The sequence below is a fragment of the Aspergillus multicolor genome (genome assembly GCF_047715735.1).
Source record: "Aspergillus multicolor strain CBS 133.54 unplaced genomic scaffold BDW74scaffold_20, whole genome shotgun sequence".
NCBI lineage: Eukaryota > Fungi > Ascomycota > Eurotiomycetes > Eurotiales > Aspergillaceae > Aspergillus > Aspergillus multicolor.
In genome coordinates this window covers 523831-551396 of record NW_027395971.1, presented here as the reverse complement: position 1 = coordinate 551396, position 27566 = coordinate 523831, and the positions used below count along the sequence as shown (strand labels likewise).

General features: G+C 52.8%; 15 protein-coding genes across 15 annotated transcripts; 4 read left to right on the top strand and 11 right to left on the bottom strand.

Annotated features, from left to right (window-relative positions):
• Nucleotides 1-45: 45 nt before the first annotated feature.
• On the bottom strand, nucleotides 46-2022 carry BDW74DRAFT_54223 (uncharacterized protein). The gene is made up of 2 exons (XM_073733113.1): nucleotides 963-2022; nucleotides 46-891 (listed from the first exon to the last, which is right to left on the bottom strand). The coding sequence occupies exons 1-2, from the start codon at nucleotides 1914-1916 to the stop codon at nucleotides 97-99; spliced, it is 1749 nt and encodes a 582-aa protein (XP_073582038.1). The 5' UTR covers nucleotides 1917-2022; the 3' UTR covers nucleotides 46-96.
• A 154-nt stretch (nucleotides 2023-2176) lies between these two features.
• Nucleotides 2177-3701, top strand: BDW74DRAFT_54229 (uncharacterized protein). The gene is made up of 3 exons (XM_073733114.1): nucleotides 2177-2369; nucleotides 2439-2765; nucleotides 2834-3701. The coding sequence occupies exons 2-3, from the start codon at nucleotides 2505-2507 to the stop codon at nucleotides 3599-3601; spliced, it is 1029 nt and encodes a 342-aa protein (XP_073582037.1). The 5' UTR covers nucleotides 2177-2369; nucleotides 2439-2504; the 3' UTR covers nucleotides 3602-3701.
• Nucleotides 3702-4041: 340 nt separating this feature from the next.
• BDW74DRAFT_180172 (uncharacterized protein) lies at nucleotides 4042-6192 on the top strand (the record flags this gene model as incomplete). Its single annotated transcript, XM_073729668.1, has 1 exon — nucleotides 4042-6192. The coding sequence occupies one exon, from the start codon at nucleotides 4042-4044 to the stop codon at nucleotides 6190-6192; it is 2151 nt and encodes a 716-aa protein (XP_073582036.1).
• A 610-nt stretch (nucleotides 6193-6802) lies between these two features.
• On the top strand, nucleotides 6803-8348 carry BDW74DRAFT_186549 (putative MFS transporter; the record flags this gene model as incomplete). The annotated part of the gene is made up of 6 exons (XM_073731284.1): nucleotides 6803-6975; nucleotides 7026-7600; nucleotides 7658-7850; nucleotides 7897-7969; nucleotides 8020-8074; nucleotides 8127-8348. The coding sequence occupies 6 exons, from the start codon at nucleotides 6803-6805 to the stop codon at nucleotides 8294-8296; spliced, it is 1239 nt and encodes a 412-aa protein (XP_073582035.1). The 3' UTR covers nucleotides 8297-8348.
• Nucleotides 8349-8399: 51 nt separating this feature from the next.
• BDW74DRAFT_180170 (uncharacterized protein) lies at nucleotides 8400-9488 on the bottom strand (the record flags this gene model as incomplete). Its single annotated transcript, XM_073729667.1, has 2 exons — nucleotides 8400-9357; nucleotides 9448-9488. The coding sequence occupies 2 exons, from the start codon at nucleotides 9486-9488 to the stop codon at nucleotides 8400-8402; spliced, it is 999 nt and encodes a 332-aa protein (XP_073582034.1).
• Nucleotides 9489-10113: 625 nt separating this feature from the next.
• BDW74DRAFT_180169 (uncharacterized protein) lies at nucleotides 10114-11202 on the bottom strand (the record flags this gene model as incomplete). The annotated part of the gene is made up of 2 exons (XM_073729666.1): nucleotides 10114-10439; nucleotides 10926-11202. 2 exons carry the CDS (start codon nucleotides 11200-11202, stop codon nucleotides 10114-10116), a joined length of 603 nt encoding a protein of 200 aa, XP_073582033.1.
• A 982-nt stretch (nucleotides 11203-12184) lies between these two features.
• Nucleotides 12185-13153, top strand: BDW74DRAFT_180168 (uncharacterized protein; the record flags this gene model as incomplete). The annotated part of the gene is made up of 1 exon (XM_073729665.1): nucleotides 12185-13153. The coding sequence occupies one exon, from the start codon at nucleotides 12185-12187 to the stop codon at nucleotides 13151-13153; it is 969 nt and encodes a 322-aa protein (XP_073582032.1).
• A 714-nt stretch (nucleotides 13154-13867) lies between these two features.
• On the bottom strand, nucleotides 13868-15123 carry BDW74DRAFT_180167 (zinc-dependent alcohol dehydrogenase; the record flags this gene model as incomplete). Its single annotated transcript, XM_073729664.1, has 3 exons — nucleotides 13868-14052; nucleotides 14120-14853; nucleotides 14978-15123. The coding sequence occupies 3 exons, from the start codon at nucleotides 15121-15123 to the stop codon at nucleotides 13868-13870; spliced, it is 1065 nt and encodes a 354-aa protein (XP_073582031.1).
• Nucleotides 15124-16366: 1243 nt separating this feature from the next.
• On the bottom strand, nucleotides 16367-17032 carry BDW74DRAFT_180166 (UbiA prenyltransferase family-domain-containing protein; the record flags this gene model as incomplete). Its single annotated transcript, XM_073729663.1, has 1 exon — nucleotides 16367-17032. One exon carries the CDS (start codon nucleotides 17030-17032, stop codon nucleotides 16367-16369), a length of 666 nt encoding a protein of 221 aa, XP_073582030.1.
• A 961-nt stretch (nucleotides 17033-17993) lies between these two features.
• BDW74DRAFT_169172 (putative proline permease) lies at nucleotides 17994-19680 on the bottom strand (the record flags this gene model as incomplete). Its single annotated transcript, XM_073726952.1, has 2 exons — nucleotides 17994-19299; nucleotides 19346-19680. The coding sequence occupies 2 exons, from the start codon at nucleotides 19678-19680 to the stop codon at nucleotides 17994-17996; spliced, it is 1641 nt and encodes a 546-aa protein (XP_073582029.1).
• A 783-nt stretch (nucleotides 19681-20463) lies between these two features.
• BDW74DRAFT_186545 (uncharacterized protein) lies at nucleotides 20464-22375 on the bottom strand (the record flags this gene model as incomplete). The annotated part of the gene is made up of 5 exons (XM_073731283.1): nucleotides 20464-21143; nucleotides 21205-21426; nucleotides 21480-21816; nucleotides 21876-22135; nucleotides 22200-22375. The coding sequence occupies 5 exons, from the start codon at nucleotides 22373-22375 to the stop codon at nucleotides 20546-20548; spliced, it is 1593 nt and encodes a 530-aa protein (XP_073582028.1). The 3' UTR covers nucleotides 20464-20545.
• Nucleotides 22376-24052: 1677 nt separating this feature from the next.
• BDW74DRAFT_157044 (uncharacterized protein) lies at nucleotides 24053-24651 on the bottom strand. Its single transcript, XM_073725076.1, has 2 exons — nucleotides 24513-24651; nucleotides 24053-24465 (listed from the first exon to the last, which is right to left on the bottom strand). Exons 1-2 carry the CDS (start codon nucleotides 24605-24607, stop codon nucleotides 24150-24152), a joined length of 411 nt encoding a protein of 136 aa, XP_073582027.1. The 5' UTR covers nucleotides 24608-24651; the 3' UTR covers nucleotides 24053-24149.
• A 213-nt stretch (nucleotides 24652-24864) lies between these two features.
• BDW74DRAFT_157043 (uncharacterized protein) lies at nucleotides 24865-25222 on the bottom strand. The gene has a single exon (XM_073725075.1). It carries the CDS (start codon nucleotides 25179-25181, stop codon nucleotides 24912-24914), a length of 270 nt encoding a protein of 89 aa, XP_073582026.1. The 5' UTR covers nucleotides 25182-25222; the 3' UTR covers nucleotides 24865-24911.
• Nucleotides 25223-25225: 3 nt separating this feature from the next.
• Nucleotides 25226-25611, bottom strand: BDW74DRAFT_157042 (uncharacterized protein). The gene has a single exon (XM_073725074.1). The coding sequence runs from the start codon at nucleotides 25506-25508 to the stop codon at nucleotides 25296-25298; it is 213 nt and encodes a 70-aa protein (XP_073582025.1). The 5' UTR covers nucleotides 25509-25611; the 3' UTR covers nucleotides 25226-25295.
• Nucleotides 25612-25692: 81 nt separating this feature from the next.
• Nucleotides 25693-27537, bottom strand: BDW74DRAFT_157041 (uncharacterized protein). Its single transcript, XM_073725073.1, has 2 exons — nucleotides 27184-27537; nucleotides 25693-27121 (listed from the first exon to the last, which is right to left on the bottom strand). The coding sequence occupies exons 1-2, from the start codon at nucleotides 27443-27445 to the stop codon at nucleotides 25950-25952; spliced, it is 1434 nt and encodes a 477-aa protein (XP_073582024.1). The 5' UTR covers nucleotides 27446-27537; the 3' UTR covers nucleotides 25693-25949.
• Between the last annotated feature and the right edge of the window lie 29 nt (nucleotides 27538-27566).

Sequence of the window (27566 nt, the reverse complement as noted above, 5' to 3'; positions counted from 1 at the left end):
ATATACCTAGGTATTCGAACTTATTGCGTTGAAGACTCTATCTATCGTACAACACACGGCAATCACTTGTCATTACACATCAAACTCTCTTCCCATTTAAGCCCACTCAATCCCCTTATCATGATAGCAGTTAGGCACTGACGGCGTCAACCACCGGGGCGTGACCTTCTCATCACCGAGCTTGACAACGGGCTTCAAGATATTCAAATCCACCCACGGCCCCTCTCCCTTCTCAAAAGAAGTCAGCAGACTCTCCTCTCCATCCGCAAAGTACTGCGGGAAGACCCTCTTCCAGCCATCCATAACAACCAGGAGAATCTCCGTGACGAACTGCTCGGGTCCAATATGTCCCCACTTGAAGATCTCGTTACTCTTCACCACAACCTTGGGGCTGTACAATCCCACCTCGGGCTCGAGAGAGATAACATCCGCCTTAACCAGCGAGCTGGTAACGCGGTAAGACCCACCATGTCGAGCCCGATCACGCAGAGCCAAAAGCGTACCCAGAGCACCGATCAGACCAGTACTCATATCCGAGATGGGCAGGGGAGGGAGAACGCTCGTTCCATCTGTGAACCCAAGACTGCGACCCATGACGTATGATGAGCCCGAGGCGGCATCGCCGATCTGCTGCCAACCGGGTCGCTCGTGATACGGTCCGTCGGGACCGTAGCAGTTCTCTTCGACGTAGATGATGCCCTTGCCGCGCTGCCCGGCGATCTCGAGCAGGTCGTTGACGCCGAAGCCCTTGCGCGCGATGGCGTTGGGCCGGAAGCCCTGCACGAAGACGTCTGCGTTGGAGATTAGGGAGCGAAGAATTTCTCGGTCGGAGTCAACAGTGAGATCGAGGTCGATGGTGCGTTTGCCGGCGTTCAGGGTTAGTTGGAGGATCTGTCCAAGTTAGCACCACACAATCCGAGGCAAAACGGCCTGGTCGAGACAGGTATGGTGGGTAGACATACATTCAAATCAACCAACCGCGAACAATTAACCCTGATCACATCCGCCCCAAATGCCGCAAGGGTACTCCCAATAACCGGCCCCGCAATAATGCGCACCAGCTCAACGACCTTGATCCCAGCGAGCGGCCTCTTATCCTCACCCTTAACCCAAGGCACAGCGGGCGTCGGAATCGCCTGCTTCTGCCTCTCATACCCAACCAACGGATGACTCGCCAGTCTCTTCCCCATAAGCGTGTCATTCCACCCCTGCGGCGTGAAACAGATACTCCCGCAGAAGCCATTCTTGATATTCAGCATCTCCAGCTCGTCCGCGCTCCACTGCTCAACTCGACGCGCGATATACTCGTATGCCTCTTCCGACGTCTTTGCGGGATACTCGGGGTCGCAGCCCAAAGCCCTCAGAACAGGAGGGGCATCAAGCGACCCGTGCAGCTGATACCAGACCCCCGGCGTGGCGGTCTTATACAGCGCCGTCGTGCGCTGGCGCATGGGACTGCTCATAAAGTTTCCCTCCGAGTTTGTGGGGTAGAGACGTGCGACTTCGCCGCTGCGCACGAGGGCGCTCATATCCTTTTCCTCTTGGCCCTTGCGCTTTAGAGCTGCGGCGAAAATACTCCCGAGCCAGATAGCCGCGTGGTCTGTATTCACGGAGACAGTCTGCGAAGACGCAGGTGTACCGTCTCGATCTTGCAGGATCTCATTCGCGACGACACCGCACATCCCGTGCAGGGCTGCGGCGACGAGGGGCGCTTTTGTGGGACCAGGGATTACAGGGAATTCGGAGCCGCTGAAGGATACGGTATTGAGAAGGGAGGGGTCCGTTGTGAAGCCGGGGGTTTGGGCAGCGATGTAGGAGAAGATTCGCTGGGCATCTTGGGGCGCTGGGAGGAAGGTCTTGTCGACGAATGTGCCGGGGCCGTAGATGGTGTCCGAGGGGATTGTTGTGTGTGGCATTTTGGTGATGTTGTGAGGGATGGAGGGGAACTTTGGTGTTGGTGAACTTCGTAGTTGGCGCAAGTACCATACGTAAGTTCTTATATCTGTCCCTGAGTACCTCGGTAGGTGAGCAACAATGGCTTCAAGGCCAATGTGAGGCAGAAGCTCCGTTGATCTACGTCAACGGCCCACTTTTCTCAAACGGCGCTGTTCCGAGGCCGGGACTCGGCATGCCGAGATTACGGGATGCGTCGGGATGGCCAAAATTGGCAGTTGGTGCTTCAACTGGGCGAGATGATTGGACCAGGATTGGTCCCGAGAACTCACCGGGACAAGACCGAGATGTGGAACTGCCGCGGGATGTACCTGGTGGCTCCATCAGTCAGCCGTTCCCGAGGTGTCCTTTTCCAGAAAGAGTATGTCGCCGACTCTTCCGATCTGTGTATGTGCGCCATCCCGAGGTTGACGTAGGTAGGTACTGCTTGTCTGTCTCTCATATATCCCCATCATCTAAGATAAATTATTGTCTCACTCGTCTAGGCGCTTCCAAATATACACCATAATCTATCGCCAACTGACCCTATACCTACGTATACTCACTTCACAATGTCTACACCCAGCAGAACAATCGCCGTAGTCGGCACCGGCGTAATCGGCTCCAGCTGGACAGCACTCTTCCTTTCCAAAGGACACAAAGTGATCGTGACAGACCCAGCCTCAGACGCCGAGCGCAAACTCCACGAGTATCTACAGAAAACATGCCCGACCGTACCAGGATCAACCCTCACAGCAAAGAACTGCTTGGAGAACGTAACATTCGTCGCGGATATTGACCCGTACCTGGGAAATGTTGACCTTGTACAAGAGGTACGAACATTCACTCTCAAACATAACATTATATAGAGTGTGTGCGTTGACTGACAATTCCCGCCCAGAACGGCCCCGAACGCCTCGACATCAAACGCCCCCTCATCGCGCGTCTCGACTCCCTAACACCCCCACACATCCCAATCCTCTCCTCATCCTCCGGCCTCCCCTCCTCAACATTCATAACCGAGTGCACAAACAACCCAGCGCGAATCCTAATCGGGCACCCCTTCAACCCGCCGCACCTGGTGCCCTTGGTCGAAGTCGTCCCGCACCCCGGCACGGCCGATGAGTTCGTCAACGCGGCATACGATTTCTACAAGAGCCTCGACAAAGACCCAATTATCGTCCGCCAAGAGACGCCAGGCTTCATTGCGAACCGTCTGCAGGCGGCGCTTTGTGCGGAGGCGTATAGTCTGGTTCAGCGGGGGGTTGTGTCAGCGGAGGATCTTGGTGCGCATACCCATCCCCTTATCTTTCCGAGAACCTCCTTGTGTGTGCAGTGTGCTGACAGTCTATGCGTAGACAAAACAATGACATCCGGCCTCGGTCTCCGTTGGGCACTTACGGGGCCTCTGATGACGAACACGCTTGGTGGAGGAGGTGATTTCGGGCATTTTATGGACCACCTGGGTCCGGCGCTGAAGAGCTGGATTTATGATATGGAGGCGCATCGGTTTGATTTTGAGGAAAAGGAATCCGTTGATAAAGTCAAGGAGAGCGTTAATGGGTGGGTTAAGGGTGTGAATTTGGAGGATGTCGAGAGGAGGAGGGATGAGGGGTTAGTGAAGTTGGTTAAGGGAAATGGAGTGGGAAATGAGTGTTTGCTTCGATAGTATTGAGGCACATCATGCAACCGTTCGTTGTCTGTATATAGCAGGCGAGGATTATATATTTGTTATACTCGTTCCAACCTCAAGCGACGCAGGTGGGCGGGCTACCTGACGTCACCATGGATATAGCCCTAACCCACTATAGCTCCAGCCACTATAGTAAAGGTAGCAAGGCCAAGGATACAACCCCCGCATCCTCACTCAGGGTCTTCCGGTAGATCGACGATTTTCCCCGATCCAATTCTCCCGAGCACCGTTTGCCAAGCTAATGCAGCTTCATGGAACACTCCGATCGGTTGTAAGTAATGCTACACCGAGTGCGGGGTACACCATGTCGGTATAATTCACGCCGGGCTACAGCCTACCTATAAAGGCTAGCAGCAAATGGACATTACACTGAGTCTCTGGGGCCCCAGTTGACTGTGGTTGCCTCGCATCGCACAATGCGTCCCGATACTCTTCTGTTCCTATCCACAATCTTTGCTGGCGGTGCTTCTGCCGCTGGTACAACGCAATATCTTGAATCGAGCGGCTTTCGCATTGGCATCGACACGGACACTGGAGCTCTGCTCTCAATCGTGCATCCCGGCGACAATGCATCGATGAGCTGGATTAGCGGACCCGAGAATACACCCTGGCTGCCTCTCGGGAGCAGATGGGGGCTTGGATATGTTGACCTTGGCCTTCTGCATCGGAGTTTCTGGGAGGATCCCGACATCACGATTGATGAGAGTACAATGAGCGCAGCCTACACGCTGAATGGGCTGCAAATCGACATCACAAGAACCCTTCACAGCGACGACGAAGTACTGCAGGAGTGCTACGCCTTCACCAACACAGGCAGCGAAAGCCTCACATTGGACGCCGAAGGACCCGAGTCCTTCGCCATATACACGCCCTTCAACGACCACTACACCTCGACAACTGATGTCCTAGAAAATCGAGCTCATGCACACGTCTGGGCAAACGGCGGCGCATCGTCGTGGATCAAGCTTACTAGGATGGGTCTGCGCGGACCGCACCTTGCTCTTGTTCTCACGGAGGGCTCGCTGCAGGGGTATAGCATTGAGGGAAGGAGTAGAGTGACGCTGTCGAATACGAGGGGTGTCTTTCTACTTCATCCAAAGATACCGACTTTAGAAAGTGGAGAGACGAGTCGGGTGTGTTGGGAGTTGTTCTGGCATGAAGATTGGAATGAGTTCTTCAGAGGGGCTATGCAGCGCTCTAGGCAGTTCTTGCATGTTGAGGCCGACAAGTGGACTGCTGTTGCTGGGGAGGCTGTGAACTTGACTCTTACAGGGCAGAGAGCGGATGATGTGGTGTCCAATGGGCTGGAGTTCGTTGCGAGTGGTAATGGATCAATCTCGACGTCCATCTTAACCGATGAACCCGGTGAACGAGAGATAACATTCACTTTGGGCGAGGGAACGAATCAAATCAACTCAACCATCACTCTAAACATCGTCCCCAACATCAACGACCTTATCGCAAACCGCATAAAATTCATAACGCAAAACCAACAACTTCCCAGTGATTTCACCGACCAATCCAAGGCCAGCGCCTACGCAGTCTACGACAACCAAATGGAAGACATTGTAACCTTCGAAACCTCCTCCGACCGAAACACTGGGCGCGAAAGAGTCGGGATGGGCGTCCTGATTGCCCGATGGCTCCAGGAGAAGCCCAACAACACGGACATTGAAACGTCCCTCCGAACATACTACGGCTACGTGACCAACAGGCTACAAGAAGCAGACGGGTACGTCCGGTCCTGGCCCATCGGGGCTGCACGAGCCGACACCTCGCTGCGTCTGTATAACTGGCCGTGGGTCATGCAGCTGCATTTGCAGATGGCGAAGCTGGGAGATATAGAGGTAACAAGTCATGGTAATTACACGGCAACGCCGACTCAGCGCCTTCTGGACACAATCGAGCGCTTCTATGCAGAGCCGGAAGCGATAGACTACTACCCCATCAACCTCCCCATCTTTGAGAGCGTGGCGTACTTCCGGACAAAAGGTAACGAGGAAGCAGTTTCCCGGCTACTCCATCTCTTCACAGCACACGGGACACGCATCGCAGAGATTGGATCCAACTACCCGAGCGCAGAAGTAAACTACGAACAATCGATCGTTGCGCCGGCGGCAATAATCCTCCTCGAACTATACCGCGCTACTAATGAGACCAAATGGCTAGACGCCGCACGCGGGCATTTCATGCGTCTCATCGCGTTCAGCGGCCGGCAGCCAGACTTCCACCTCCACGATATTGCAATCAGACACTGGGACGGGTATTGGTTTGGAAAGGACCGGATGTGGGGAGATACGTTCCCGCATTATTGGAGTACGTTGACAGGGATTGCGATGCACCACTATGCTATTGCGACGGGGATCGAGAAGTACAATGAGCGGGCGAGGGGGATATTGAGGGGGAATCTGGTGCTCTTTGATCAGGAGGGACGGGGATATAGTTCGTTCATCTATCCGACGACTGTGGATGGACGGCCGGGGCACTATGCGGATCCGTATGCGAATGATCAGGATTGGGCGCTAGCGCATCTTTTAGCGATGAGAGCGGATGGGTTGGATGGTTAATAGGATGTCAGCACTGAAGGCTGGGTTTATATATCACAATATTAATCAAGGTTAGGCCATGGTAAGCTAGGTTAGGACATATATGGTAGTATAGAGATGTTAAGCAAGCGAGGGCAGGTCTTAAGTATATGCAGGGCATTTCGTACCCTACCTACCTACCTGGATACCTGTTAGTAGCACGTTCCAACATTCTCAATGAAGATACCAAAGACCATCGTTAAGCAACCAGTTGACGATCCAATCACCTACTTTTTTAAATGCCAGGAGTGGATGAGTAACTGCTACAGACCCCAGGTACCTAGGGAGGTGATGTCTGATGTATCGATACTTCATCCCTCCCCCCGACTCTGCTGATCTGCAATCATCTACTAATTTTTATTCTTGTTTATCATCAATTCCATATCACTTCCTCATTATACATCGCCCCGCCAGCTGGCTTATATGCCTAGCTCGGCTAGCTCGGCTAGCTTGCTGGCTAGCAGCTTGAGGACCTCGCGCTCCTGCCCCGGCAATCCGGCCCGCTTCTCCAACCCCCCACGTTTTCCCTCTTTTCGTTCTGTTTCTATTTCATCTCGAAAACACTCAATTTCGGTTCTTGCATCATCAAAAGATGGAGAACCTAGATCTTGAACGTGAACCACCACCTCCCCGACTTTTACTGCTCAAACTCATCAGTTCGGGCTTCTCGTTCTTCGTGGCGGGGCTGAACGATGGCAGTCTAGGCGCTTTGATCCCTTACATCCGGCAGGAATATGATATCGACACCAACATGGTTTCCATTGTGTGAGGATCCGTCTAAGAAAGGGGTCGCAAAAAGTGACTAACTCTGTCAGATATGGGACAACCTTCTTTGGATGGTTCTTTGCTGCCCTGACCAATAGCTATCTCACCCAGTACTTCAACATCGGCATCCTACTTCTTCTCGGAGCAGCCCTGCAGATCGTCGCCCACGCTCTACGGACATGGGCCCCGCCATTTTCTCTCTTTGCCGTGACATTTTTTATCGCTGCCCTGGGTCAAGCGTACCAAGACACCCACGCGAATAACTTCGTTGCGACTGTCAAGGGCGCCCATCGCTGGCTCGGTTTTATCCACGCCATGTATATGGGCGGATGTCTTGTAGGGCCATTCGTATCGACCGCAGTCGCTTCTTCGGGAAATCACTCGCACTGGGAGCTCTTCTACACGACCCCACTTGGAATGGGCGTGCTGAATCTCGTTCTTGTATGGGTCGCCTTCCGCGAGTGGGCAACGATGAGGGAGCATGAGCAGAATGAGGCCTCTGAGCCTCCTGTATCACGACAACGCGGCGCCGTGACCGAGATGAAGAGGACTCTTGCTACGCCGGGGGTGTGGCTTATAAGCTTATACTTTTTTTTCTTTCTTGGCGCGGCTATCACGGCTGGAGGTATGTTCTTTCAAGGTGGTATTGTAATAGTACCCAGTGCTATACTGACTCCGACAGGTTGGATAGTTGAGTACCTAGTCGACGTTCGTGACGGCGACCTCGACAAGATGGGATATGTCCCTGCTGGCTTCTACGGCGGCAGTTTTATCGGTCGCTTGTTGCTCGCTGAGCCAACGTATCGATTCGGCGAGCGGAGGATGATTTCCATCTATGTTGTGCTCTGTCTAGCGCTTGAGTTGGTCTTTTGGCTGTATGGATTTTCTCAAACGATGTCGAACCTTGGCTAACTCGACCAGCGTCCCTGATATCATTACTGAAGCGGTCGCTATCAGTCTCCTTGGACTCTTTTCCGGGCCTTTCTTCGCCACAGTAAGTTCATTATCCGGTCACCTTAGTCCGAGAAGCCGCTGATTGAATAGGGCATATCTGTTGCATCAAAGCTCTTCTCCGCCGAGATTCGGTCTTCCGCGCTAGGTATGTGCTCTACACTCTGTTATTTACCAGTGGAGCTGACAGCCATATTAAGCGTTCATCTTCCTCATGGGACAGATCGGAGGTGCCATATTCCCTGCGGTTACCGGGGTCATAGCTGCCCAGTCCGGTGTCAAGGTCTTGCAGCCCATCCTTGTTGGCTTACTTGGTGCCACCGGCGTCTCTTGGTTGATTATACCAAAGCCCCGACTACACCATGATTGATTCACAGGAGTTCCGCCCCAGCTATCCAATTGCACAAAAGATAATTTCGAGTCCACCCGTTCTATAACCTTACTAGACCTCAGCGCGGAGAAAGTGGACGCACTCAATCAAAATTTAACCGCCTCTTCAACCTCCTAACAATCTCCTCAAAACCAGGCTCATTCTGCGCCGTAACAACCCCCTTCCGAATCAAAAAATCAATCACCGCAACCGCACTATTCAGCTTAAACTCTCCCCTCCTTAGCGCCCCCAGCACCTCCTCCACACTCCACAGATAAAACCCCTCGACCTCCCCATCCCCAGGAACAGGAACAACCCCCGGCTCCAGACGCAACGAATACAAAGCCTCAGTCTCAGGCTGCAAGAACCCCGGCCCCTCTTCTCTTTCTGCCTTAACGTGGTAGTACGATATTTCAAGCGAGGGTCTGATCCGGCGGCGCACCATGGCCTCATCGAGACTCGCCTCCTCGACGGCTTCCCGGACCGCTGCTTCAAAGCTGTTATCGGTGAATCTCGTCTCGATACCACCGGCTGCCGTGTTATCCAAAAGTCCCGGGTAGGTTTGTTTCGTGCGCGACCGCCGCGCAATCCACAGAAGCAGTCCGCGCTCCGGGTCCTCCACATACGCCGTAACCTGCACGCCGCGCGTCAAAATCCCAAAAATTGCTGACGCGCTGCGCTCAATTTCCAGCATGACTTTCCCGCTCACGGTATTCTTGATCGGGAACGTCTCGTCCCGCCATGCCGAGTTTAACTTCGCCAGCGCCGGGTGGTTCGACATCTTCATTTGTTGCAGTGTATGTGCCATCGCGGCGGTAACATCTTCTCTCCATGTCTCGAGGTCGAAATTCCGGGACGGCAAGTCGGGTGTTATAGACGCGCCGAGTGTTAGGGTTTGCGACGTGTGGTCTACGGCCCACCCGCAGGCGGCGAAGTCGAATGCGGCGATTATGTCCCTAGGAACGTGGCCATATGTTGTTCGTAATCCGGTAATCTTGAAGGCGTAGTAGTTCTCTAGGGTTGAATTGTAGAGTGTTGAGTTGGGGGTTTTGTAGGGGAAGCTGTTGTTGGTGGGGTTGTTAGATGTAACTTATTACTGGACGATGGGGAGGGTGGAGGGGTTGAGGGGAGTGGAGGGACAGGGAGCGTACTTATCGCATTCTTTGACGATGTCGAGGAGGGACTTGGGCATTTTGGTGGTGTTGTTTTGTATCGTTAATCTCGACAAATATGATACTTCGTATAGGAGGGTAGAAGGACGTTGCTGGCTATCTCGACCCTCATATGGGACCCTGGAAGAGCGGATGCAGGCGGATAAGAAGACCTGGACAGATCACCAGTTGCCCCGGCGACAAGTGGCATTAGTACGAAGATAAGAGGTCCAATACCCATGGTACACCTAGATAGGGCATGCACGGACAACATTCAAGGCGCGTAGAGACTCCCTAACGTAGCTAATGCTTATTGAACCTTCCCATGGCTCAAGATCCAGCCAAGTGCCAATGTCGCAGCCCCAAGCCTAAATCTCCCACCACATTTTACCTCCACCTTTGAGGTCATTCTCAGTCTCCCCCCTCTTCCCCATCGTCTGCCTTTGCTCCTGCTTCTCCTTCCCCTTCCAATAACCCACCGCCGCCCCAAAATTCTCCAAATCCGCCAGCAAAGTACACTCAACAACCGGCTCAACAACCCTCTCATAGATCTGGGACGTCTCCACCCTCTTCGCCCTCAGGGTGCCCTCCACCAACTCACACAGCGTCTCCATACTATTACCCCTGAGCTCCTCGAGCAAATTATACTCTTCCCCCGTATACCAGTTATTTTTTGGCCATGAAGACCTCGCGAGTCAGGGCCTTGGTGGCTGCGTCATAGTGGTAGATGAGGATTTGGGCTTTGCGGGCGCGGACGTTGCGCAGATCGAGGGTCTCGACTAGCATACCCAGGAGGGTGATTTTGTCCTGCTGCGAAAAGTATTCGCGGACTGGTGGGAGGGAGAGGAAGTCGGGTGCTGGGAGGAGAGAGAGGAGCGAGGATTTTAGGGGCGCGGTGTCGAGGTGTGTGAGGGGCTTTGGGATTCGGGGGTTGTGGTCACGGTCGGAGGGGGAACGGGGGTGGAAGTAGCAGGGGAGGGGGGTGTTGGTTTCTGCATATATCAACAGGGTATTAGCGAAACAATGTCGAGAGCATATTCAACATTCATGGTATGCTAGATCGGACTGGGCTAACCTTCCATCTCCGCTTCGGGAAGTACTCCCTGCCAGCTTTGGGTAAATGCGACGAAAGCTCCTCCATCTTCCACTCTACGGCTGCTGTGCCGTTGCTCATGGTGTCGTCCTCTTCGCTGCTGTCTTCCTCATCCTGACCCTATCGTCCGTGGCCATGTCACGCTCTTTGCCCTGGGGGTTCGCCTCATCCCAGCTGCCTGTAGCTGCACCATCTTCAACGCCACGGAACTCGCGCCCGATATCAGAAACCTCTTCTCCATCTTCCAACCCGAGCTCGTGCGCCCATTTGCATGGGGCTACATGTGCAGGATGTATGCGACCAAATTCAACATCAGGAACCTTGTCGCAGTTAGGCTCATCCCCTCAAGCCTCTAATCCATACGTCTCATCATCACCCTACACACCGTTTTCCGAATCACTCGCTCTCTCCTCCAGCTCCGCTGACAGAAACTCATCCCAATTCACCCTAACACCCTCCATGCGGTATTGGAACCACTGGTACCGATCATTACCGCAGTCGTGGTTGTCATTTCCCTGTACCTCCTCTTGGGGAGTAAAACTATCCACATCCAACTCCCCGTCGGTGTCGATATCGGTTTCCATCTCCCCGTCGTCCTCGTTGGATTCCTCATGTGCGGATGGGTTCAGAATATCGTAAATCAAGTGCTTTTCGATTGGCATCGTGCTTGATTGACCGTGACTGTAGGGTGAATGGGTTCAAGGATAAGTGGTCAGCAACGCTGCTGGAATGGAAGATAAGCAGGTAGTGGAGGTAGAGAGAAGGGAATAGTCTACCTAGGCCACTACATCAATGTTGGGAAGTCTAACTTTTCCGGCAGCGATATCCGCGATATTGTTGTGGTCTGGAAGATTTGGCCGACGAGGGTACAACTTTTAACAGTGGAAGATCTTGCAGGTAATCGTCTACTGCTCGGTAAGTCGCTCCAGCCTGTGGATTACTTATTACAGGTTCTGCCTGGAGGTGTCTTTTGGTCGTGGAGAAGAAGAGGTCCGGCTTGGAGACCTCAGTTCTAGGGCTGGAATGTCATTTTAGGCCTAACCTTCCAATAATGACACCCACTTTCCCCTCCAGAGTTATGTCTACTCTATCAGTGGTTGGTTCATAGCACGATACCGCAGGACTCATGTAGAGAGTAGACTGTATGTCCCAAGCGCAAACTTCAGCACCAACAGCCCATATCCACCAAATCCAAACTATGAAGTCTCTAAGCAAATGCGTCAAAGATGCCTGGAAGACCATGACACAGCAGTGCTAGGAGTTTGAGCCTGCCGCACTTCGAATCCGAAGTGTCTGGAGTACAAAGCACATTGAAAGTGTGAATGGGCCAGTAAAACGATATCTGAGACAATGCGTCTCAGGCACAAAAGACATGCCCTTTCACTTGGGACCATACTTTGACACACGAAGTGAAAGAGCACTGTCAATTTCACAACAAAGCAATCAACTCCCTACCTTACTAGCATATCTATATAAACGGCCAGCGAATTTGTAGACTAGACCGCAGAATATTTGGTCAAAGGATAGCAGCTCATAGCAGCTCAGCTGAACAAACTCGCTCTTTCGAAATACTCTACTTACCGTGGCAGCACCACTTACATCCTATCCCAAGCACACGGCTACCCTACCATCTATACCCCCAAAATGTCCACCCCCAACCCCCGCAGCAAAACCACCCGCCGCCAGCGCCGCGCCACCTGCGTCGGCTGCACCGTGCACTGGACCCTCGCCCTGCGCCAACTCATCACCGACCCGGCAAACTACAGCTCCCTACGCACCTGTCCCACCTGCAACCGCGCCGACTACATCCGCCCCATACCAACCGGCTTCCTCGCCGCAAAAATCACGGAGGTCCGCGCCGCGCTGCAAGCCTACGATGCAAACATGTACGCTAGCATGCAGGCGTCTGAATTCGAGGGATCTTCCACCACACCACCGTTCACCAGCGAGGCGGGTTTCGTGCTTCCAGATTGTCCGCCATATAACACGCCCCAGCCAGTGATACGCGACCACCCTGCACTGCTGGCAAAGCAGTTCAGGGGCAAAGAAGGCGATCTCGGGACCGGTTTCTTTGAATCCGAAGACAGGAAGGTTTATATCGTCACGGGGCGCGTGGAGAGTGTATCCGAACACCTGATCTTCGTTCGGGGCCCGGAGCGCGGCATGTCATTGCGTTTGTCGGGGGTTTATGGGAACGCGCCGCTTCTTCGTGCTATGAACGGGTTTCATGAGCCTGCTAGGGCGCGGAGTCAGGAGAGTGTTCATGTTCCCCTCCCTGTGCATATCCCGCCTGATGTGGCGCTGGATATGTATACGGATTTGTATGAGAGGGTTCATGTGGGGGATGCGGTGAAATTGAATGAGAATGTGCAAGCGCAAGGTATGCCAGTGAGTACCACGCGCAGGCAGATGGCTTTGCCGTTTCGTCCAAGGCTGGAGAGGTCCGAGGGTGCGCAGGTGGGTGAGCAGGGGATGGGATTCTATGAGGATGCGAGTGGCAATGTCGATGTTGGGGCTGGGACTGTGCTTGTTAATACGCCGCAGGGGGTGATGATCGGGCAGCCGGTGCATCCTGCTCAGCCGCAGGCGCAGCTGGGACAACAGCATCTGTAGGTAGGGATAAAGCCTACAAGCCCATAACCTACCTAGGTAAGTACAGTGCAAGAAATGCCGGTATAACTGCCGCACAAGCCCAGGATCCGTGGATGGACTCGCCATTCCCTAAATCCCGCTCCGTACTTTTCCTGTTAGTTTTGTTGGTTCTACCGCAGTGTCTTTTTTTCTTGTTTCCTAGTGTCAAGAAAGGAATATTCCCTTCTGTTGTGTTCTTTTGTGGTGAACTGGTGCCGTATGATAAATATGGAGAAATAATAGGTCTATACATTCAAAATGCTACGTATATAGCTAGATATGAACCTCTCTCCTGCAGACCGGCAATCCTACGCCGACGGAGCTTTGGGTGATGAAATGAGCTTCGATGTCCACTCCGGAGGTCGTAACCCTCTCATAGGCCAGAACTTGGCTAGAATTAAACTGATATGTTCCGATTACTAGTAGGTATATGTCAGTAGATTTGTTAAGACTCTTCATTATAGCACCTTATTTCGACGGGTTAGGGATCTGGCACAAAATCTGACGAAAGCTCATACAGAGGTACATGGGTATCTGGGCAGCAGGCTCTCAGCGCTTGTCGAGAGAAGAGACAGGCTCAATGTGCCTGCAAGCTCACTGATCAATAATACAGAGAGAAAGAAAGCAGCGAGTTGTGGTACGGCGCCCTAATACAGTATAAGCTATCTGAGCACCTACGTTCTTACCATACCACGTTCATGCTGGAATCTTCACAACGACTCTCCCCGCCACAGCATCATCTTTCAGCCTGTTGATCAAGTCTTGTGTATCTTCAAAGTCAAAGACTTCCACAGACGGCGTGATGATCCCCTCAGCAGCCTGCTGCAGGAGCTCATCCATCTGCTCTTCTGTGCCAACAGACGACCCAATGATCGAGAGCCCTAGAAGTAGCATATTAGCACCCCTACTCGGAAAAGACCAATAGAGCACTCGCCGGGGAAACTATACCTCTGGCAGCCAGCATCGTCACAGAAATCGGAAGCTCCATCTCATTCCGCGGCAGTCCCACACACACAATAATCCCCATATTCCTCACCACCCTCGGAGCCATCGCAAAGGCCTCCCTAGTCCCCGGTACAACAATGCTCGCATGCGCCCCTTCACTCGTGATTTCAAGCACCCTCGCCTCAACATCCTCTGTCCGATAATCAACAAAGACCTCCGCACCGGACTCAAGACTCAACCCCCTCTTCTCAGGTCCCGCACCAACCCCAATAACACGCAGCCCCTTGACCCTCGCCGCAATCTGCACGCCGATATGACCCAGTCCCCCGCCAGAACCTGAGATCACGATGAAATCTCCCTTATTTAGGATATTATCCAGTTTACCCAGCGCCCCAGCCATCGTCAATCCCGCGCAGAGTAACGGCGCAGCAATGATATCGGGTACACCGTCCGGAATCCTCGTTAGAAAACGCGCGTCGGCGAGGACATACTGCTGTAGTGTCCCCTGGACGTGACGCGACGTATTAACCTGCTTGGCGCAGTAGTGGTGGTGCCCGCGCGTACAGAGGGAACACGTATCGCATGCGCTGTAGAGCCATTTTACGCCGACGCGGGTGTTCAGGGGGATAGCGGTCGCAGTCGCGCCAGGCCCGGCTTTTATAACTGTGCCGATCCCCTCGTGTCCGATGATTGAGCGGTACGGACTCCAGTTTAGGACGGCGCGGACTTCGGAGTGGCTGTTTTTGCATTCATTGTCAGTGCATGGTCTGGGTTAGGGCTACAGCTGCCAAGATCCATGATGCCTCCTAATTGACGGGTTCATTGCGCCCGGGCTGGAATAGATAATAAGGGAAATTATACCATAGTCCAGTGCACGTCAACTTCACCAACACCTCGTTCTCGGCCGGCTCTGGAACCGGAATGTCGTTTCGGATGCGGATTTCGAAGTCCTCACCTGGGTTGACGACCTCGGCCGCTTGCTGGAACTGTGGTATCGCTGCGGTCATTTTCGTGGCCTTGGGACGTCCTAAGGTATGTGCAGAAACTTTACCTGTAACTAGTATCAGGTTTTCCTAGCCTAACCTGCCTAGCATAGCCTGGTGATTTATACAATATGGCATCCTCGACAGTTTTGCCGTGCTTCAAAGCCGTGCTTACCAATACTCCCCTTCAAGTCCCGGTTAGGGCCCGGGGCTCCCAGGCAAGTACCACCATTGGCTTCCCTAGACCTGCATGGCTTCGGAAAAGATCCCGGACCTCCAGGCAAGCTCGGTATTCGGGATTATCCCGAGGGACTTTACCGATGACGTACGTATATACCTACCATATTACCTAGGTCAGTTAGGTATGTGATGTCTACGATTGAACGGCGCCGCCTTTTTACTCCGGTACGCTCAACCTCAATGCAATCAATTATACCGCATAGGGAGACCAAACTCATCAACATGCGATTCTGCGCATTCATCATCTATGGTAGTGGTAGTTGACTTCCTACGGTTTTCGGGGTTAGGTAGGCAGATAGGCTCGTTACGTAACCTCAGGTTTACGGCTGGCACATCGCCATTGCAGTTCAAGAACAGGTGGCGGAGTTTGCGGCAGATGGCGGCCAGATCCCTACCGGCCCTCTCCCAAACTAGTCCGCCGCTTTGGTTGCTCCAATTCTGTCGTGCTGGATGGGAGTGTGTCGGGTGGGCCTGAATGACGGTACCCTGCGCAATGCGTCGGGAGAATTGGGAGTTTGGGAGGCAATTCCGATATCAGGGTTTACTGCCTGTCCAAAAAGGTTAAACGCATCCACGTTGTATAAGTCCAATTCTAGAGATAAAGCTATTGATTTCATATGCCATGCATCAAACGCAGTATACATGTCTAACAACAAAGATCCCAGGGCCGTACCCTTCACGGCATTTCTGAAGCGTACATATCTTCCACCACCAAACCCCCGGCAATCGACCCCCCGGCAAACCAAAACCCATTCCGAAACCACCAACAGCTACTACTACTCTTCAAGTCCACACTGCCAATCATAGCCGCAAGGAACCCCGACGCCCCAAGCACAGAGATAACATAGTACAAGCCAGACAAATCACCAAGGTATCCGCACACGAGAAGTATGACCGTCAACCCAACCCAGAGCCGCCACATCAGCGGCTTTGTTTTCCCGTGATACAAGACAACGAGGCTCTTGATTCCGGCCTTCTGGTCGTCCTGCAGGTCCTGGTGCGCGTAGATCGTGTCGTATATTATTGTTCATAGGGTGGATTCTGTGAACAGGCAGAGGATCGAGGGCTCGAGACGCATCCGGTCAATGGTGCTGTCCAGTGTCTGAGTCTGGGTAAAGTGAAGAATTGATACATTCACAGCGAGACATCCAACCACGACACCCCAAGCCAAACAAAGCCCCAGCACAAGCTGCGGATAGTCTATATGGCGCTTCGCGTAGGGGTAGTACGCCCACATGGCTGCCGAGGGCAACGCATACAAGACCGCTCTGACCAGCCCTCCAGGCAGAAACACAAGAAACAGCAAGGCAGCCAGTGCCTGGTTCGCGGCAGAGCCCAACGCGACAGACCGCGAGATAGCACCCCTGGGAATGGGTCGGTGCTTGGTTCGTTCGACCAGCGCGTCCAAGGGCGCATCGACCAGGTCGTTCCAGATGTGGATGACGTTTGAGCCGAAGAAACTGCCGACTAGCAGGACGGCGCCGGCGCGGAGCTCCTCGTCTGCTGGGTGTTTGGTGAGGATGGCGCCGAGCAGGAGGCCGAATGCGTGGGGGAGATAGACGAGAAGTAAGCCGACGGGTGGGCTGAGGCGGGCGAGCTTGATGAAGGGGATGGTTGACTCTGGGACGTATTGTAGCCAGCCGGTTCGGCTGTTGCCTCTGTAGCGATTGTCTGATGCAGGTGGATGCGGCATTGAGGGTGGAGCTGGTCTTGGGGACAAGTGATGAGAAGTGCTTTTCTCTCGGGAAGAGGCCACACTTTATCTAGACTACTGCAGATATTACCCGTCCAGCTTATCTGTATTTGTCTCGTCCATCTCCCTCTTGGAATGTCTTGGCAGCGCTACTAGGGCTTGTCGGCTCGCTCTAGACAAAAGGCTCGAGATCTAGCTAATACTATAAGGTATCCCAAAGATAGTGATACTTTTTGCGCATTTGACGTGGCGGAGCCTGTCTTGATCCGGTTACCATTGAAAGCAACGTAGGCACCGCAGATGCACAACCGTCCGGCTTCGCGATAGCGTTAACTACATCGATAGCCCTGCAGCTGAAGGCGAAAAGACGCGGGGCTCGTCAGCCATGAGATTATACAAATGATGGAGGCGGTTCGCTGCAGTTTAGAGATGGCGTGCTTGATTCCAGGAATGTTACCACTCAGGCTCCTTCCCACAAAATAGGAGAATAGACACTAATAGGGCGACAAACCAGTCCGGAGGTGCCGGGGATCAACCTCAACCTCGATAATGAATCATAGATTTGAACAAGCTACGTACTGAGGTGCGAGATCAGTCATGCACCCTTGTCCCCGCAAGGAGTCGGGGCGGGCCGTCTCCGCAACCTTAACCGGGCCAGTTGCCGGAACCCCCTCCGAGGTCACGGCTTGGAACTCCCGGAACCAGCATAGAACCTAGGGTGTACTTCTCAGCCTCCTCACCAGAACGGAAGAAGAATGCAGTGGCCAGGGCTAGATCTACGATTATGGTACATAGGCGTTATCACCCAGTTACTAGCTTACCTACCCCTACTGGCGGACCTTAGAATCGAACCAACATAGATCAGTATGACTTTCCAGAAAATGGGTATAACATGAGTTAATACATAAACAAGAGCATACTCGCTAAATACCAAGCAAAACCACAAACACCAGAAGGAAAATCACCACATCCTCTCCCACCACCTCCGAGCCCAATGCATCTGAGCCAGCTCCGCCCTCCGCCGCTCCTCAACACCCCCATCCTCCCAAATCCTACACTCGGCATCAACCTCCGCCTTGCCAGAAATAATATCCGCCTCGGCAGGCTTCACAAAACTCGTCCGGTGCCAGACCTTCCAAAATGCAAACATGACGATGAAGAAGCCGATGGCAAAGTAGCTCGTAATGAAACCCTGCGTGCTCCACGGCGAGAAAACAGTGAAGCCGTTGAAGATGGTCACCGCGCACCCGATCACAAAGGCGAGAATCGCCCAGTATGGCATCAACGGCGCGGTCCAGTGGAGGTAGGTCTTGCGGTCGATGCCCTGGGCTTTGAGGGCGCGGTACCAGAAGAGGAAGACGGCGATCATGCAGGTGTATGTGACGATAAGGCCGGAGGTGGTGAGGTCGATGAACCAGTTGAAGACGGTGACGGTGGAGTTTGTCGAGGCGAGGAAGGTGACGCATGTAATGAGGGAGACGACGACGACGCAGTAGATTGGCACGCCTGATTTGGTGCACTTGAGTAGAAAGCGAGGGGCCTGGCCGTCTTTTGCGAGGGAGTAGAGGGTTCGGCTGGAGACGTAGACGTACGCGTTGCCGCATGACCAGCCGGAGAGCATGATTAGGACGTTGATGAGGTCGGGAAGCCCGCGGATGCCTAGGTTTTCGATGCCGATGACCCAGGGGGAGGCGGCGGATCCTGCGGAGCCGTCGGTGATTGCGCCGATGAGTCGTGGGTCGTTGGGGTTGCAGATTGTGCCGACGGCGAGGGTGCCAATGATGTAGAAGCCGACAATACGCCAGAAGGTCATCTTGACCACGCGCGGGATGGTGTAGCGTGGGTTTTGGATCTCTCCAGCGGCAAGGGCTGGCATGTCAGGGCCGGGCAAGGAGAAGGCGGCGTAGACCATCACGTTGAAGAGACCCAGGAAGCGTCCCGTATTGCCGGTGGTATAGTACTCAAACATCACGCCGTCTGTCCAGTTGCGGAAGCCGTAAACGTCGTGCTTAGGGTTGCCGCCGACCATGGTGATGAAGGTGAGGAAGACGAGGCCGATCAGGAGCAGGACTTTGGTGGAGGACATGATAAACTCGCTTTCGCCGTACCATTCAACTGCGACGACGTTGAGGATGATGCAGACAACCATGGCCATGGCGATCCAGACGGCCGGGTTGACATCGGTGTTCCAGTATTGTATGACCGTTGCGACGGAGGAGTATTCAACGCAGACTAACATTACGCAGGCGTAGAAGTACACCCAGCCCCTGAACGGTTAGTCGATGGCTACAACTGGTATGAACGGAGTCTTACATGGCAAATGCAAAAGCAGAATCAACGTATCGACCAGCCAGTTCGAATATCGAGCCTGGAATGGGCAAGTATGCGCATATCTCGCCGACACATAGATAGCAAGGCCAGATGAATAAAAGTCCATATAGAAGGTATCCCAGAACGACAGAGAGAGGACCAGAATCGCGCAGATACTCTCCAATACCAACAAAGAGACCCGTTCCAATTGAGCCTCCAATGGCCATGAGCTGTAGATGACGAGAGGAAAGGCCGCGTTTGGTTGTGCCGTGAGGGGCCATAGTGCCCTCGGCAGTGGAAATGGGGTTGCCATCCACCGAGGGTGTCTTTTTCTCCATGATGCCGTCCATAGTTGGATTGTCAGTGAAAGGCGAGACGAGGATGACGCTGCGACCTTATAAGAATCCTTAACAGGGCTGATACTCCTGCAGGGCCGCGGGCGTAATCGATATGGTCAGGTCTCGTTGTGGCGTCGAGATAAGCGCTATCAAGGGGGCAGCCTGGGGTCGGGCCCGGGGGCGAACGGATCTTACCCGAACAGGAAAGAGATGGCGATGCCAAGTGATACGGACAAGCGCTTATCAGCTTCCCCAGCGGAATCGTTATCAAACCGCTTGACATCTCCGCCATCCAAGCAATGCGCCGTTATCAGTCGCTGACTCGGGTGTAATCGTGCTTACCTGGGTACTCCGGAGTAGTCTACTCCAATTTCAAGGTAAGCCCGGCGTTCTCCTCGTCTTTCCCTTCTGGGTCTAGACTAGGAAAGCCATTTCTGGTCTTGACCTGAACGGTAAGGTTATAGCTTGCCAGGTAGCAAAGAATCGATGGTTGGCTGGATACTCCGGAGTATATCAACTCAACCCCGGATTTATCCATGTGGCATCAATCGATTAGCAATAATAACTTCAATGTATCAATCGCGTATCCATACGTCTATCGGGCGGGACCAAGATCAGTGGGGCCATAACGATCGGGGACGAAGATGTGCATTCATGATGATACGACGAGCAGTATCATATAAGCAAGACAAAGGGACAACGGCTCATTGTTAGGTAAGCCCAGGACTCAGGGAGAAATAGGCGAGCCGTTTGACATGGGAGGGTGTCAACTATATATTCTCGATACATCCCCAGCGATCCGTAATCACCATGATCCTGTCCTTGTCCTTAGCCGCATCAGGTGAAGACTGAGTGGCGATCAATCCTATTCCGACTTCTCCACCTTCTGGTAAACCGCCACCGTCGTTCCATCCTTTAACACCACATGCTCAGCTTCCAGTCTGTACCCACCAAACCACGGGAGGACCACCTGCCAAACCGCCCAGTATACGACACCAGCCGCAAGAACCGCAATGCCGACAACCGGGTAGAGCCAATATGGCAGACTTGTATCACCCTTGCCGCCAGGCGGCCTAATAAACGGCGCGACGACCTGAAAGGCTTGACCCGCCATGAAGAACACAGCGACAGGCCAGAAGACCTTGAACGGGCGGGGAAGCTGCGGCTCAGTGTAACGAAGGTAGAACAGCCCAGCGACGACGAGAAGATTGATGATTGACGAGGGGTACCCTTCGAGATCGAGGATGAAGTTATAGGCGTCGCCGAACGGGATCGCGACGATGACGATTAACGACGGGATGAAGTGCAGTAGCAGTCCGGCGGAGGGTGATCCGAAGGGCCAGGATGAGGCCCAGAATGTCGGGAAGGGAATCACGCCTTCTTTCGCGAGTTCTTGGTTCACACGGGCTTGTGCAAAGGTCACCGTCATGACGTTGCCAAAGGCGGATATCGCGACGAGGACACTGTTCCTGTTAGGCAGGCTACCCATGAAATGAGAATGGAAACCGCGGGTAAGTGAAATACCTCAAAGCACGCTCAGCAGCTGATCCAAACACCTTTCCCATGAAGTACGATGCGACCGTGGTCCCGCTGTTGGCGATTTCCTCGGGCGTTGCAGCAGCATAGTAGGCAACGTTTGCGAGGAGATAGAGCACACCGCAGATACCCAAGCCCGTTGGGGCGGCGATTTTGAGTGTACGAACTGGGTTGCGGATCTCGTTAAGGACGTATGCGGCGTTAGACCAGCTGGAGATATAGTCAGCATGCTATACTACTTGAACGAGGGCATTGCGATATACCCGGCAAATGAATTGAGGACTTTGAACAGCGCCGTCGCGTAGAGGTTACTCGATGTCGCCGAGCCAGCAAAAGAATTGTGGAAGCTGGCGTACGGATCAGGGACACTGTGGACACGGCCGCTGAGCACCACCCATCCGGTTATGACGATGAATAAAAGCAGGACGACTTTCATCACTCCAATCGCGTTCATACCACGGACGCCCCAGTTGGGTAAGAAGACATGGAGAAGGGTAATGAAGCTGATGACTGCGATGGCTATACCGCGCTCCTCCCACTCGGTCGCCTCTTTGCCTGATGCGACGACCATGTTCGAAGCAAAAACGATGCATCCGGAGGCTATCATGAGTCAGCTGCGTCATGTTATGGGTTGCATTTCGAAGCGACGATGAATATACCTGTAAATCCTAACGCAACAGCTTGCACGGCAAAGACAACAGTAATCAGCAGTTTTGGTCGACGGTACGCCGCCTCTAGGTAGATCTTTTCACCTCCACTCCTGGGAATCATGCACCCCAATTCGAGCCATACTGCTAGACCAGAGCTAGCAAGGAGAAGACCGAGGACCCAAAGAAGTAATGCCGCACCGACGCTACCTGCGCTACTTGTGATCGAGGATGGTGTAGAGAAGATGCCTGTGCCGATGATACGGCCGACGCTATGGATATGTGGTAAGCCACCATTCACAAATCGTAAAAAGGGATACGGAAAGGGAGACGAACATAAGCAGAATTGTCGAGAAAACACCCAAGTGCCGACCGAGACCTCCCTGGGTGTACTCCTCGAAACCAAGCTCACCAACCCGCGTAGAAGTATCCTTTGATTGTATGTCCCCATTTGCAGGCCCATAGTGAGGAGAAATGCTCAACTCGGTGTCCTTGCTCGTCTGATACACCATGTCGGAATGCCAAGATGAGAAAAAAGCTTGTCAAAGCTTGACTGTGGCGATTGATTTGTTCTCGATGATAAGAATTTATAGTGACTCCAATTTAGCGTTGTTGCCGGTCATTGGCACTATGATGGCGTGATTGCATTGGTTGAAGATAGGCTCAGGTTCGCGGGAAGCTATGTTCCCAAGGTGCGACGCAAGGGCTGAGTTCGGATATAATTTTCGATGTCATCGCACGCAGTTCGCCCTTCAACTGCCATATTGAACATCGTCTTTATCGCGAAGGAGAGTAGTAGACATTTGTCTCGCATAGAAACTCTCTAGCAGAGTTCTGTAGGTACTATGGTAGGCACTTACGTGCCTTCCCCACCCCACTTAATCTTATGGCGTGCGAGTGGTCAACAATGGGGATATCACTCGGAGCCTATCTCCGCCATAGTACCAATGTGCCTCGGATTTAATCATCACTTTGCATTGCCGTCCACTGCGTCACTCACTTCACTATTCCCGTATGCCCAAAGGTGATCAAACGGACAACAGTGATAGATGCAGCAATACCGCGTCTAATAATTTTCGACTAACGCAGTGGCAATGGTAGACAAGAGAGCGTAAGTGCAGTGCACATTGCGTCTTTGGGGGCCGCAACTGGCACATTGCGCATCCGGCAAATTGTAGTTGCCTCAATCCGGCTTTGAGTAGTGCTACTACTTTGTTGAATACCTTGATAATGGACTGCGCGCAGCTGATAAGGTTCTGAATCTTATTCGAACGACAGAAGTTCCCATCCGTTTCGCGGCACACGAGCATGGCCAGAGTTTGTCTCTTATAATGTTGGCTTCTGATACTTCGCTTCGTAGAGACCCGATGGGAACGGCATGAAACAGCGTCGTTTTAATCTGGGCCGATCTGTGACTCGAGGCTAAATAAATGGATTTTCATTGGCTAGTAAACAGAAGGCAGTCTTGGAATCAGCGAGACGTACGGCGACCAGGTCATCGTCAAAGAACGCCGTTTCGGCTGAAGAAAGTTTCAGCACGGAACTCCAGTAGTCTGTCGCTCAAGACGGCTTTGGGGCGCTTCAATATGAAGGCAAAAGGTAAGCAATGACGAAAAGTATCGCAGGGTCTGGCTATCTGGCGGAGTAACACGTTGGTAAGGTTGGCTCTTACAGCGCTGCGATTGTGTTGTCGGAAACCTTGGATGAAATGACGGCGGAACCTAAAGAAGTCTGATCGGGTAGACAGTGACGACTGCGGAGCATCAACCGCAAGGTTGGTGCCTAAGAATTGTAGGTCTGCGCAGTTTCTTTGCGTTCTAGGTCCGGGAGCAAACGCGGGGAACGGAGGATTCAACACGGTGCGAGCGAACTGAAAACTGTCAACAAGCACCATGAAATTGCTTGGACACATGACGACATGTGGATCGAATAATGCCTTGGGTAGTACTCGCAAGATTTTAGTTGCAGGATAATTCAGAATGAGTACAGCAGATCGCGAATGAGGTTGTCAGATGATGTTTGTTGTTCCAATAGCTGGCTCCCAACAGCATTGAGGCCGTCAAGGCGAGGAGTTTGCTACATACGTATGGCGCAGGCTTGATAAATCTATGCATATATAACAAATGCATAGCGTCTCGTGAGAAGGCATTCTTTGAAAGTGAAAAGAAGTCATAGGGTAAGGAACAATTTGGCTATGTAATGGCATGACAGCACAACCATTCATAGACAAAATATTGCCATGAAACTATGACATCGTGCAACATGAGCTTCTACATAGTGACTTAATCAATCCACCGCAATGGAAGCATAATCAAAATCAAAACAAACATCCCTCAAGCAAAACCATTCCGTCTTTGCCGGGTCTTCAGCTTGCCGATAGAACTCGATCCCACCATGTACACCATGCTCATCCACAGTGCAAATGCCGTCCTCTACAAGCTTCCTCCACCGGTCGAAGATTGTTGCTAGACGGGTAGAGTGCTGAATAAAGAAAGGGCACTCCCCATGCTGCCACGGCTCGCTTCCGTGGGTTGGCGTCCTAAGCTTGACACGTTTCCCGTCGTTATCCGGATAGGATTCAATGCTATAAGGCAATGCTAGGCTAACTGTATCAGCCCAGCCCTCATTAGGGGCCATCCATAGACCTGCCTCCGCATCCATGTGCCCTTCCGCTGGGAAAAGGATAAGGGCTTGCGCGTGGTCCGATGCCAGCCTATAGCCCATGTCCGGATTTGGATAGACATAGCGTAGAGATTGAGGATCCCGGTATGGTAGAGGAGGAGGCGCGTCTGGGTTGTAGACTGTTAACCCTGGGGCGATGAGTTTGAACGGCGGCTTGGAGGCTGATTGGAGAAACGCGCGGGGAACCCCTTAATTACTTCTGCGAGCGAGTCATTGGCTATCGCTTGCTGGGGAACTTGATCGTGACTATATTCTGGAAGTAGGGCTGAGATGGCTTCAACAAGTACATTCCAAGTATCAAGGGATTGTCTCAGACTGAAGTGATTCCAGGGCGCAACATCCCAGCGCTGATCGTTCCCCGAGGAGTTACACTTCTCGGTCCCAGGAACAACAGCCTTGTACTTTTTCAGTTTCTATAATCCAAAGCCATGAAAGCAAGATGTCCTCAAGCAGATACAATGTCGTGACTGAGTCATCTGGACCGAATCCATTCTCATCAAGTTGATATGATACCAGCAGGTCCTCGAGATCCATTAGCAGACCGGCACAGTCGTATTCCCCATAAACATGATTAGGTAGCAGAATAATGTAATCCTCCTTTTCGCGGAAGGCAGAATAGTGCTCGATACCCAGCATCTTCACGAGGTGCGGCAACACTCCGATATGGTGCACCAAGGCATCCGGAACGCGGGGACGACCATCCCTTATCGACGATAACGTTGACTTGGTTGAGGAAAGAGACGAGGGGTACTAGGAATAGGTCTCGGCATTCTTCCAATTTCGGATCGTCCTTAAGGCTTCAAACCACTTGGTCTTGGTGTGGTCGCCATTTTCCGCTAGCTTACTGCCCTCAAAGCCGATTTCAATGATCTCGTTATACAACTTTGCGCATAGCTCGGGGTCAAATAATTCCAGGTCGCTTTGGCCTTCGAGTTCATCGTCTGAGGGCATGATGTCTTGCATGTCATCGCCAGGATCCAACCACCAAGATACCACGAAGGGTATCAATAACCATACCTTTCAGGAAGATAGCAAAGCCTTGAGCCTCGTCGTCGGAAGGGACATTGTTTGGGGTCGTTCCGCGATGAAGGGAGAGGCGAAGTCAGAGAAAGGGGCAACCGCTTGGTTGGCCAAGTTCAAGCCAAGAGGCATGGCACACCTCATATTGGTATGCCATTCATCCTCCCGAACCTATGGAAAGGCTGGATAGCCGGATAAAATTATTCCTTCTCTATATACACTGAAGATATGTCCATTGACTGTGGAGTCTTAGAAATTTTGAATGAAGCTTTGATGAATAAAGGATATCAACATCAGTAGGAGATAAGGAGATAGGACCGGTAAGGTTCAACAGCTTTGGAGACTAAATCATGGTACAAAGAAAGAAAGTACACAGGAATTCCCTCAATGGCCGCAGTGGCCGCAGTAGCCACAAGAGCTCGCCGAGCAGGCCGTGAAATCCTTCTCAGAGCCAGAGTCACCATCAAAGTCCAACTCTTCCTCCCGCTCCTTCCATCGCTCGTCCCAACCATCCACGCTTCCTTCGGTCCCCTTGTCGTCATCCTTTCCCTCATCTTGATCTCCTTCTCCGACTGTCCAGCGTCTCTTCATTGAGTCTGAAATACAGCGATTGACTTCGCCTCCGACCTCCCTCAATTCCAACTCACCGTTCCCGTCCGCGCCTTCGAACACAACCTCATATCTGCCATCCGGCTGGCCATGGGCGAACGCAATCAGGAGCTCCAGAAGCGTCGAAAGTTGTCGCAACTCCCCTTCATGATCTGCCTCCCACTGCCGTATCTCTTCACGAACATTTTCGACGCGCACATCCTCAAATACACCGTACTTGTGGAAGCCGATGACAAAGTTTGGAACTTGAGCGAGCCACAGCCGAGGAAGCTCCTCTTTCATGACCTCGGAATATTGCCTCATCACGCTTCTGGTTTTCAGATCGAAAATGGCGGATTGCGGGATCGTAACTCCCCCAGTCTCAATGGCGAGCGACTTCCCCTGCTCGGACTGGACTGGAGTCACTCTGGTCTCCTGAAGTGACGACACCAGATCATCAGAAGTACTTGCCGCGATCTCGTCCCGAGCTCCGGGTGGTTGGTAGATGTTTGGGAGATACCCATCGCCCTCGTAACGGAAGAGGCAAGATAAGCCGGCGAACCTATACTCGAGGACTCTCTGATGCGACTCCGAGCCTTTGACATCGGTACCCCAGGTAGTGTTTGCTTCTGGAAAGGTATGTCCATATCCACGAACGTTTGAGATCGTTTGCGTTGGCGAATTCTCACGTCGCACCAGGAACACAGCCGAGCCAATCGCTTCGACCACAAACCTGAACGCTTTGCCGGGCTCCGCAATGAATCGACGAAGGTTACCGAAAGTGCTACCGCATGCTACAACGTCGATTTTGCTGAAATCGTACGTGGGGTCGTGCTTGAGGATCGCCTCCAGTGCGGGCTGGAAGACATGGTCGGCATACCTTGCTGCGTTCTGGTCGTGGAAATACGTGCCGCTGTCGTACGGCAGCTTGCGATTTGTTGAAGTAGGGGTCCAAGCCGGAGGAGAGCCTAGGTTGCATACTTGTAAGGATGATATCGCCAGCTTGATATTGCCGTTGAGATTCGCTTACCTGGAACAAGGATTGTCGGGCGCTTTCGATTCAGCCAGTTGTAAGACCCTACTAACTTGGGTTCAGTGATCTTTGGCGCTTCTTGGGCGCGTGCTGAAGTTGAGGATAGGTTCAGTTCGCTTCTGCTGATCGTCGCCAATAACGGTCCCACGACAGGGGCGGGTGGCTCGGTCACAACTAATCTTGGTGAACCCCTTGAACAATCCCAGCCCCTCCTGCCTCTGCCCCGTCCACGGGTTGAGCCATGATTGCGTCCTGTCATGATGCTTGCGAATGATGTTCTGGGTTGTTGGGATAATAGGTAGCGGTATATGGTTGAGCGGGTGAGAGGTGGAGGTTGGTAGCGGATGAGAATTGTGGCTAGGAGAAGGAAAGCCAAAGGT